Source organism: Balaenoptera physalus (genome assembly GCF_965194825.1).
Source record: "Balaenoptera physalus genome assembly, chromosome: 5".
NCBI lineage: Eukaryota > Metazoa > Chordata > Mammalia > Artiodactyla > Balaenopteridae > Balaenoptera > Balaenoptera physalus.
In genome coordinates this window covers 26,022,447-26,034,144 of record NC_138884.1, presented here as the reverse complement: position 1 = coordinate 26,034,144, position 11,698 = coordinate 26,022,447, and the positions used below count along the sequence as shown (strand labels likewise).

At 43.5% G+C, this 11,698-nt stretch overlaps 1 protein-coding gene across 1 annotated transcript in view; it reads right to left on the bottom strand.

Moving 5' to 3' along the window:
* The window catches only part of NFKB1 (nuclear factor kappa B subunit 1), a 124,514-nt gene that overhangs the window by 9,648 nt on the left and 103,168 nt on the right, over positions 1-11,698 (bottom strand). Inside the window, exons 15-19 of the mRNA XM_082462377.1 lie at positions 11,211-11,352; positions 7,237-7,351; positions 1,052-1,253; positions 436-605; positions 5-107 (exon numbers count right to left, since the gene is read on the bottom strand). Coding sequence (XP_082318503.1) covers positions 5-107; positions 436-605; positions 1,052-1,253; positions 7,237-7,351; positions 11,211-11,352 — 732 coding nt within the window. The remainder of the gene's footprint in view (positions 1-4; positions 108-435; positions 606-1,051; positions 1,254-7,236; positions 7,352-11,210; positions 11,353-11,698) is intronic.

Sequence of the window (11,698 nt, the reverse complement as noted above, 5' to 3'; positions counted from 1 at the left end):
TTACCTGCTGCCTTGAGAAGAGCTGCCAGCCTCGTGGACCCTCTCCCAGCCGCTATGTGCAGGGGTGTAGTTCCATCATAGGTGGTGCTGTCTACATGGGCATCACCCTAAAATCCCCACACACAGAAAAGGGTTAGTCCAAGGTTCTCTCGCCCTTTTGTCCCCGCCTCCCCCTGTCTGCATGGCTCCCCGGGTCATATTACCAGCCCTGTTGCTATTTTGGGCCGGCTCTGCCATTGAAGAAATCCCCAGTTAGAAATAACCAGGCAAGGGATGCCGGGAAAGCCTGAGCTGCTATTCTGAAGCGTTGAGTAGATATTACAAAGGTGGAGCGGAATGTAGGGAGATAACCTGTTCGCGACATCATTCTTCGAAAAGATTTCCCCAAATCCCCTTTGGGAACTGAATGCAAGGGCAGGTAAGCGCATCCTTCACCTCCAGGAGCAGGCAGCCAGCCAAGGAGATGTTGTCGTGCTCCACGGCCAGGTGCAGCGCCGTGCGCCCCGACTTCCGCTCCTGAGCGTTGACGTCAGCCCCCGCGGCCATGAGCAGCAGCAGACACGGCAAGCTGTTGCTCACCATGGCCACGTGAATGGCGTTCAGACCTGCAGCCCAAGCACAGGCATGGTCACGGGGAGGGAAGGCCGTCGGGGGTCAGCATGTCTAGTGCTGACAGAATCTCTCCTCCAGACAGTCTTTACAGGTGCTGTCAGTCAGTTGTTCTGCATGGAAACCTACAGACTCCTTTCACGTTCTCAGGAGACACTGAGAGCATACAAACATTCTCCGAATAAAGGATGCTTTCTACATACCAAGACTGGTGTTTGCTCAGGCCTTTGCTTTTCCCTCCTACTGACTGACTATTCCAAATCATCTTTAAAGGAATTAGCTACAGCCAGCAATGGAAATTTCCATAAGGGATGATGAATTCCAAGTGATTAAGGAAAGCACTTTGGGGTGCCAATCAAATAACACACATTTACCAGAGAGCTACTTTTTGTGTAGAAAGCAGACAGAGAGGGTTATACCACGATGTTTGACTGTCTCTTACCTTCCCCGTTGGGGTGGTTGATAAGTTGTGCTGCCTTCTTGTGCTTGAGTAAAATACTGAGAATTGTATCGTGTCCTTCTTTGGCAGCTAGGTGCAAAACAGAGTTACCCAAGCGGTCCAGAAGGCTCAGGTCGGCCCCGGCCCTCAGCAAGTCCTCCACCACAGCCTCCTGCTTGGTGATCACTGCCAAGTGCAAGGGTGTCTGGGGAGAACAGGCAGGAGATGACACTGGTCAGCGGCATACTTGTAGCCCACAGGCTCATTAGCTGTGACTGCAATAGGTGGAGTCATACGGAGGGGCCATTTCTCATTCCCAGATTAACTGCTCACCTTTGCAAATGAGTTACTCTCTGTTCCACATCATATGCTAATGAAGTACTGGGATGGCCAAAAAGTGCCTTTGGTTTTTAAAGTAAAAATAAAAGACACATTTTTCATTTTCGCCAAGAACTTTATTGAACAACGTATTCACCCTTTTGTTCCACTACCTTCTGCCATTTTTCAGGCAACTTCATAATTCCATCTTCCCAAAACTTTTTTATCTTTTTGAGCAAAGAACTGTTCCAGATGCCTTTTACAGTCTTCCAGGGAACTGAAATTTTTTTCATTAAGAGAATTTTATAAAGACCGAAATGAAATCTGAAGGCGCAATGTCTGGTGAATACGGCGGATGAATCAGAACTTCCCGGCCAAGCTGTAACAGTTTTTGCCTGGTCATCAAAGAAACATGTGGTCTTGCGTTATCCTGATGGAAGATTATGCGTTTTCTGTTGACTAATTCTGGACGCTTTTCATCAAATGCTGCTTTCAGTTGGTCTAATTGGAAGCAGTACTTGTTGGAATTAATTGTTTGTTTGGTTCTCCAGAAGGAGCTCATAACAGAGAACTCCCTTCCAATTTCACCATATACACAACATCACCTTCTCTGGATGAAGACCAGCCTTTGGTGTGGTTGGTGGTTGTTCCTTTTGCTTGCCCCACGATCTCTTCCGTTCCACACTATTGTACAGTATCCACTTTTCATCACCCGTCACAATTTGTTTTAAAAATGGAACGTTTTTGTTACGTTTAAGTAGAGAATCGCATGCAGAAATATGGTCAAGAAGGTTTTTTCCCCTGCTTAACTTACATGGAACCGAAACATCAAAGTGATTAACATAACCTAGCTGGTGCACATGATTTTCAAAGCTTGATTTGGATATTCTGAGTATGTCGGCTATCTCCATAGTGGTATAACGGTGATTGTTCTCAATTAATGTCTCAATTTGATTGCTATCAACTTCAACTGGTCTACCGGACCACAGAGCATTGTCCAGCGAGAAATCTCCAGCACGAAACTTAGCAAACCACTTTTGACATGTTCAATCAGTCACAGCACCTTCTCCATACACTGCACAAATCTTTTCTTGTGTTTCAGTTGTGTTTTTACCTTTCTTGAAATAATAAAGCATAACAGGCCAAAAATGTTTTCATCTTCAATATTAAAACGGCTACACAAAAAAAATCAATTTTGTTAAGTCTTTTTTTAAATGCATGCTGATATGACAGCTGTCACATACAATCTAACAAAATTGTTTCAAATGAAGCTAAAGACAACCAAGTGCTACGAGAGCCATCTTACGGAAAAAACTGAACGAACCTTTTGGCCAATCCAATATATATACTGGACTAACATTTAGTCGTTCAATTATCAAGAATATTTTTTATATTTACAATTCTTAATAGTTTTCTTGTTTCTCACTACAGCCAAATGATTGTTGATATGTTAACTCATCATCTATTAGTAAATTTAGTTTTCTTGAATTTCTAGGAGTCTACCTTCAGCTGAAAAATCATATGTTAACAAATCAAATCAAGGCTATGGTTTTCCTGAAGAAGTTTAAATAAACTGCCCAATAGAAACCAATTAACAAAGGTGCTGTCATTCTATACTGACATGGAAAAAAAATGTGCTAAATTAAAAACTACTGTTCCATGGACTGGCTCCATGAGACCAATCGATAGAACTCTGCCACCCCCATTTTAGAGGATTCTCAGTCATACTAGGACCAAAGAACTACCTCTCACTAAGAGGGCTCGGAGGGACAAACAAGCTGAGTTGCTGACACCTAATAGGTGTGTAAACAGTCCATTGGATTACCCTGCCCACGAAGCAGTACCTCAGTGAATGCAAATGAGATGTTTTGAAAACTGCGTGTTTTCAAAATCAGTAAGACAAACACAATCATGGAAGTATCTTTCAAAGAACTGAGGCCACTGACACAGAACAGCAATGTATTTTTATACAAATCAGTCTATTTCACAGAAGCCTGTGAAATCCAGCCTGTCTAGTGACAATTTGCCTCAACTTTCCTTCTCAGTAAGCAGTTAGTGGCTGTAGCATTGACAACGGGGTGGGCCAACAACATCCTGGCCGGGGCACGGCACGTGTAAACAGGATGAAAGATGCTTGTGCTGACTAAGTCTCATTACAGTGATTATTTTTTTTAATTAATTAATTAATTTTTGGCTGTGTTGGGCTTTGTTGCCGCGTGCAGGCTTTCTTTAGTTGCGGCGAGCGGGGTCTACTCTTCGTTGTGGTGCACGGGCTTCTCATTGCAGTGGCTTCTCTTGTTGCGGAGCATGGGCTCTAGGCGCACGGGCTTCAGTAGTTGTGGCACACGGGCTTAGTTGCTCCGCAGCATGTGGGATCTTCCTGGACCAGGGATCGAAACTGTGTCCCCTGCATTGGCAGGTGGATTCTTAACCACTGCGCCACCAGGGAAGCCGCTACAGTGATTATTTAATATAACAGAAACGGATTTTTTTTCTAAATTTCCACTCTCACCCTTATTTTTTTCATCCCTTAGAACTATATCCTGGCTTGAAATGAATCATGTCTTCAGAACTTTAGACATTATAGCCAAGAGCCTTCCTCTCAAAAAATAAATAAGTAAATAAAAGCTGTGTTTATTGATCAGATATGTTATTTGGGGAGATGGGAAAAGGAAAGAGAATGATATTGGAAAAAAGAGCTGAAATCACATTATACCAGAGATTTAAAATTATCTGTAGTTTCAATATAAGTTTCATATCATACAAAATCTCTTACCATGAGTAAAAAAAATTTTTTTTAAGTTTTTTTTCCTATGATCCCATGAAGGTTTTCTATGACATTTTAGGCTTTAGATCTTAAACCCTGGGATTATATCTTAAACAATTACACAATGTAGGAATCCAGGAACTTTTCATGCCATGCCTGCTGGCATATGGACTTATGCAGACATTCTGCAGAGCCAAGTACACAAATGCCCCAGCAACCCCACTCCTGTCTGTGTATCTGAGTGACACAAATCCACAAGGGCACGTGGGGGAGACTCTTCACTGAAGTATTGTCTGTGGAGGTAGGAAGAGAGAAGCTGGTTCAGTGTCCACTGTTGGGGAACAGGTACATAACAGGTGGAAGATGTAAACTACGGGATCCTCTTCAGGAGCAGAAACAAGGAACCAGCTGTACACACAGGTGCGTGGATAAATCCCATAAGCAGTGAAGGCAGAAATATAGTGACATGTAGCACAAAGCCACTTATGCAATTAAAAAATACGTGCATGAAGAACTATATGGACACACACAAATGAGTGCATGTAAAACTGATGAAACCCAAATAGGATCTGTGGATTGTATCAATGTCAATTTCCTGGCTTTGATACTGGACTAGAGTTATGCAAGAAGTTACCACTGGGGAAACTGGGTGAAGGGTACATGGGACTCCTGGTCCACTTTTTTTTTTTTGTAACCACCTATGAATCTATAATTGTATTTAAAATTTAAGAAAAAGGTTTATGCAAATCAGGAGTAGTATGTATAATATAATGTGGACTGTGTGTAAGAATATACTAAAATATGTCTATTTAAATTATATATTTTTATGTAACCAATACCTGGGAAAATACTTATAAACACAATAGTTATATTTGGGAGTGGGGCTGGGAGACTTGTATGCTGCCAGGGAGGGTAACCTTGATTCTCTAATGTATCTCCTTACATACTATTTTAAAAACTATGAATACATATTATATTTATAATAATTAGAAACATTAAACAATACATGCGTAAAAACCCCACTAATGTTTTACAGGAACATATGCAAATGAAACAGTTGTTATCACACACACTGGAGTTGTTGTTTATGTCGTGGGGAGGGAAATGGGAGAGGAAAAGAGGGTTTAAAGGGAACAGGTTTCAGAAATATTTTCAGAAAAATCTTAACCCTATGCACTTGGATTATTTTGAGTGTGTCTTTCTCTAGAGGGTGGGTGGCAGAGAGATTTGATCGTGACAGATGGCCACAGAAATGTACTAAGATTAGTGAAAGGTATTCTGGGAGAATGTTTAAGACAATTGCCAAATAATCCAAATTACTTAGGGAACTGTCTAATTTCCCATCAAGAATAGCTAAGAGAAAACCTTTACAACGGATAAATGAAAGTCTAAATCTTAGTGGGTTTCTAGTTCTCAAATAAAAGTTGCCATTGGGTGTGTGTTTAAGACCTAAAAGGCAAACCAGGGGGATCCCGAATCCTTGCCCATCAATGAGAACAATGGTAAGGTGGGGAAAACGGACCTGTATTCTCCTGAGAGTCCCCAAATCAGAAGGCACACAAGTGTCAAAGGTGGTGGTTTGAGAGTTTTTGTCTCCAGCACACTGGAGAGTCTCAATATATGTACCCAAATGATACAGTAAGGAGTTTGGCACATAATAAATCACAACTACTAATATCCTGTTGTGCGGTGTCCTTTGCAGGTCCTATTTATAAACAGAAAAACAAGCAATTCCTTCAATCTGACCTCCAGGCAGTGAAGTTAAGCTGCCTTTGAAAGGAGGACTGAGAAGTGACAACATCCCATTTCTAGTTTTATTTGTACACTTGGGATGGTGAAAAGGAACAATCAGTCCAAAAGCCTGCGAGAATCAAACTCTAAGGGCCAAATGACTTTCCAAATACCAGCAACACCCAGAATGGTATGAAAATTTGAAGAAGCTATCCTTTAAATATATATCTAAAATTAGACCTCATCCTAGTTATTTTATGAGTCAGCGAAGAATCCCCAACTCCATTTTTCCTTTGATCTTAAGCATGACAGCCAAAGAAGAAGCCTAATGCCTTACATCCATTACTTTCCCTTATTGGGAAACACCTATCCACAGATAAAAATCTATTGAGAGATACATGTAAACATTTCAGGACTTCTGCTTTGAGAAAATAAAAATGATTCACATCACCTGCTTTAAAAATTGAGAACTGGAACAGGCACCTTTACTGTGTAAATAATTGTGCATGATGGTTGTCTGTATTTTTAGAGTAAGGGATACGCTTGAATCAGGCATCCGGGCATACCACAGAGGCCAAGGAAGACTGGGAAGTCACTTTGGTTCGTGTGAAGGGAAGGAGAAAACAGGAAAGCCGAGAAGGGGGCAAGACCAGGAGGCTGTAGAGAAGAGTGATGGGGCCGGGAAAGGCAGCAGGAAGAGAGAGAGCCCCGGGAGGGGGGAGGGAGGAGGGAGGAGGGAGGAGGGAGCAGCTCTGGAGAGCGGAAGCCTACTCGCCTGCTGCTTGTGCGGTCGCTTACCCAGAGAGGCTGGCCCGGGTCTGCCTGCTCCCTACACCCAGCCGCCAGGCTTTGGTTCTGTCCAACAGTTTGAATCTCCTTTCCTCACCTGAAATCTGCATGTGCCCAACAGGCAGCCTCACTGAGTCTCCAGTCAACTCCCCGATCTGAAATATTTGAAGACCTCTGTAACAGAGGTCCTCAAGCTGTTTTTGAGCCCACCTAATTTCTATGTAAACCTGATTTGGGCAAATCTCTTTGGTGTTCCCTGTTTTCTTCACCTTGAGCTTTCTGTTTTTGAAAGACACTTTTTCCTTCTCTAGCAACCTTTTTACCTTTCTGTATTCTGATTCAGCACCCTTCATTTGATATACATTTAATCTAGATGCTGTCAACATGTTCAGCAGACTTCAAAATTCTTGTAAATCACTAGCTTTTCAAACTTAACTTTTTTCCAATTGCATTTTTTTCTTGACAGATGTGACATATTTATCCTATTAACGTGATATGCTACTGTTAAGAAACGCACGCACGCACGCACGCACATACAAACGATGGATTTTTATTCAGTTGTCTCCTTGATATTTCTGCTTACCTGGTAGAGATCATTTCTCATGTTGATAATTTCATCAGAAATCAAGCCAGATGTGACTTCTAGCAGATCTCTCACAAGCTGAGCATGAAGGTGGATGATTGCTAAGTGTAAGACACTGGAACAAAAATATAGTGGCAATAATCAACTAAACTGTTAATGGAAAAAAAAAAAAAAAAGATTCCCAAGGTAGGATTAGACTCGCAGACTGTATCTGGCTCTCATACCTAGTTTTCTTTGGCCCCCAAATGTCTTGAATGTATGAAACATCTTGTATCCAAGGTGGGGATGCTTTATTGCCTACTCATTTCCAGTACCTGCCTGCTCTCTGGTCTCTGGGGGCATTCAGTTTGGACCCCTGAGGTGTAAAGGAACCCGGGCTTCGAGACAGAGAAACCTATGTTGAAATCCCAGCTCTGCCTCTGTGCCATGCACTTTCTCTAACTTTTCCCTGACTTACCCCGACACACAGGTGACGTGTGTAAAATGCCTGCACTAGGATCTGTTCAGAAGAGTGTAGTCATCTCACCTAGCTCTGCCACCTCCGCCCAAATACAGTGTGGTGGCTTTTTAAGATCTTCCTAGATCCCAAGAGGGGAGAATGGAGTCGGGCTCTTAACTATTGGGAGAAGACTCTAGACGCAGACTTCTGAAGGAACAATGTAACTGTATTTCTCCACCGAATTAGTCCCTCTGCCTGGAATGGTTCTGCTCCTCTTCTCTGCCTCAGCGGCACCTGTTTATCCTTCACATGCCAGCGCAAACCTTACATCCTCGGAGAAGACTTCCTCAACTTCCTAGGCAGACCAAGCTGTCTCCCCTCAAGGTTACTGCTTGGTTGAGCGACTGCAGTTTTCTATACATCTCCCTCCCTCTCTGGCCTGTGACCCTCTCAGAGGCTGGTTCCCTCTGGGTCAGCCTTATAGTCCTGGCACACAGTTTAGGCACTGAAATAAGGATGACTGAACAAACTTAGGGCTAACACTAATGAGGCTGAAAACATTGGCAGGTGCCAATCATCACTCCTAGGAACAAATTTTTTTAATTGTTAAAAAAAGTTATAATTAAACTTAATTGGAAACGACTCAACAATAGAAAGTGGCTACTATTTGTTTAGAGCTTCTAATACCAGACCACACCAAGCACTTGACATACATTATCTGATTAATCACAACAACAATCTTATGAGGTAGGTGATATTATCCTTATGTTTCAGGTGATGAAAGTGAGACTTACGGGTATAACAGCACTCAATCCAGGTCATATATTAAGTCCAGGACTGTCTTGCCCCAAAGCCATCTCTTAATCCCTTAAGCTCTCCTGCTTCAGGGGCACATGGGCGCCGCTCTGTAGAGTTGCAGATGAACATCTAGGAGGATGAATCCTCCTAAGTATGGACAGATTGTGATGCAGAGCACTCTAAGAATCCCAGGGTGGCAGTACGCACGGGATTTGAGGCACAGGCTGGATTTTCTCTAAAGATATCAGGTGTCATTTTATTCAGGCCACCTTCTTGGAAATAGCAAGTGTATATTACTTGGGATTAACATTGACTCAGGAGAGCCTGAAAAACTAAACTGTGACTTCATTATTTGAGAGCTATTTTTAAATGAATGATTTCAGGGTTTCAGTACTGTCTTTTGAACCGTAGGGCTGGAAGAAGACTGCTGAAAAGGGCCCAAAGTCTGACGCAGACATGATGCACATATACCAAGAAAAAGGTCGTACTTCAAAAACTGCCTAAAAATTTCCATGTGCAGCTCAGCATTTTGTAGCAGAAGTACATTCCTCCTCCCCCATAAGTTTTCACACCCTCATGGGAATTTCCCCAGTACCAGAAGCTTTTATTATTTTTTTCTTCATTGTATTTTCTGTGATGACTAACGGCCACAGGATTCAGATTATTAGCCGAATATGATAAACTCAGTGAAAACAAGGGTCTGAGCTGTGAAGGCCGAAAGCTATCCCTTGTCTATATTCTTATGAGGACGCCTCTTTGGTCTCCCCAAGTCTCACCCCTCTGGTCTCCAGCTGCGACAAGCCCCGTGGGCCTGCTTGCGGGAGGATGTCTGGGGTCCAGGGAGGGGAGTCTAAGGATTCCTTTCCTGCTTGGGCAGGGAAGCCACCTCCCCAGCCTCTCCACACACATCCAGGTCCCTGCACACGTCTACGCCTTCCCCTCAGTGCCCTCACCTGAACGCGCGTGCCTGTACCCCTTCCACAATCCTTTGAACACCAGCAGTCCCTACACACGTCTATACGTTCCCCTCAGTGCCCTCACCTGAACGCGCGTGCCTGTGTCCCCTTCCACAGTCCTCCCTTCGAACACCAGCAGTCCCTTCCTAACTTACCTATGCTTGTCTTTCTCAGGCTCATCAGCAGGCCCCTAAAAATGTCACCTGAAATGCTACTGTCCTGTCTTGGTTAACTGCTTTCTCTTGTGGTTATATGCTATTGAATGCTAAATGGATTATTTAACCCTGTAAAAAACATTCTGCTGTTCATGACATTACACAAAGAAGGCTGTACCGGTTCCTCTCATACTGTATTAACAAGGCCAGTGGTTACACCACATCCTTGGTTAAGCTGCAAGGAATGAGAACAAAGGTCTCTGTCTGAAACCCTGAGGTTGGCACTTTCCTAAAGCATTTGGTTCAGTGTTTAAACTGAGGTTTAAAACACAGCGCCCAAGAGCTCTTCCACAGAGAAGGATTTCTCATTGCTGACACTATTTTGGGAAGGTTTTAGATAAAGCACTTGACTTGGATTTGAGGGCTGCTGTCACTCGTTATTTTTATAGGCTTTTGAGATCATTTTAGAGTCTCAATGAAAGGACTAGGAGAACCGTTTTTAGAAAGAAGCCAGGTGTCTTTGCAAATACAAGCTCAGTAACAGCAGGAATGGGAAGCACAGTGCTTGGAATGTTAGACTCCCACACAATGTGGGTTAGAACAGTCACAAGAGTCTGATTCAGTCGCAGACTGGTGACCGTTAATAGAGGCAGTAGAAGAGGAACCAGTAACTGGGAGAGCATGACAACGGCCTCCTAATTATTTTGTTGCTGCTGTTGTGCTGTCTCTACTGGGCTTTTCCTTGAGAATATTATTATTACAAATATGCAGTGGGGATAACAAGCACTCTAGGGATTTGGTAAGACCAAATTTTATTATATTATTCCAATAAATAAAGCAAATATTACTATTCCAATAAACAAGTGTTTATTAAGTATGATTCTAAATCGTATTCCAACAAATAAAGCAGGGCTTTTCAAAAAGTACTATTCCCTATACACACTACCAAATGTAAAACAGATAGCTAGTGGGAAGCAGCCGCATAGCACAGGGAGATCAGCTCTGTGCTTTGTGACCACCTACAGGAGTGGGATAGGGAGGGCGGGAGGGAGGCTCAAGAGGGAGGGGATATGGGGGTATATGTATATGTATAGCTGATTCAATTTTTTATAAAGCAGAAACTAACACACCATTGTAAAGCAGTTATACTCCAGTAAAGATGTTAAAAAAAAAAAAAAAAAAAAAGTACCATTCCCCACACCCATCTTAGTTTTCTTGCCCAGAGTGCTGTGCTCTTAGATGAGCATTCTGGCTATTTTAGAGCCCAGGAGGTGAGAGCCACAGGACAGGAGAAGGAGATTGTGCCACTCAACCTTACTGACACATTATTTTCCTTGAGAGAGTGTTTCAGTTGCAGGACCCAGTAACTTTGATCAGCTCTTCTCACTTCTAGCCAGCGTGCATACACTACTCATCTCTCTTCGCCCCTTTAGAACAACCCTTGTTGCCGAGTCCTGACTCACCCGTCCCCGTTCCCGTCCTGCACCGCAGTGAGGTGGCGCTGGGTGGCCAGCAGCGCCCTCACGTCCCCTGTCACCGCGTAGTCAAAAAGGGCGCTGGCGTGCATACACTACTCATCTCTCTTCGCCCCTTTAGAACAACCCTTGTTGCGAAGCCCTGACTCACCCGTCCCCGTTCCCGTCCTGCACCGCAGCGAGGTGGCGCTGGACGGCCAGCAGCGCCCTCACGTCCCCTGTCACCGCGTAGTCAAAAAGGGCGTTCGCGTGCTGCTTCGCAAGCTGCATGGCCTTCTCCAGGAAGAGGTTATCTGCAAGGCAATGGATCCCAATCACAGCTGAGTTTCCCATACTTGCTCTACAGGAATGCCATGCTTGAGGCCAAGACCCTTGGTGTCAGTGTTCTGATGCCCTGAGACACGTCGACCTAGTGGAGGATGCTCCTTTCGGCGCTCCTGGGCTGTGTTCACTAGAAAAAGCACAGCTGGACATTGGCTCACTGACAAACACAGAGGCTGGTCTCCAAAAACTCTGTCTACAGTTTGTTCGGGGAAAAGAAATCCAGAAGTTTCTGTTATCTTAAGGGGAACAATCAATCTCCTAATAACGTTAACTGGGTTCTGCCATAATTGTAAATAATCTCTTGGTGAAATAATC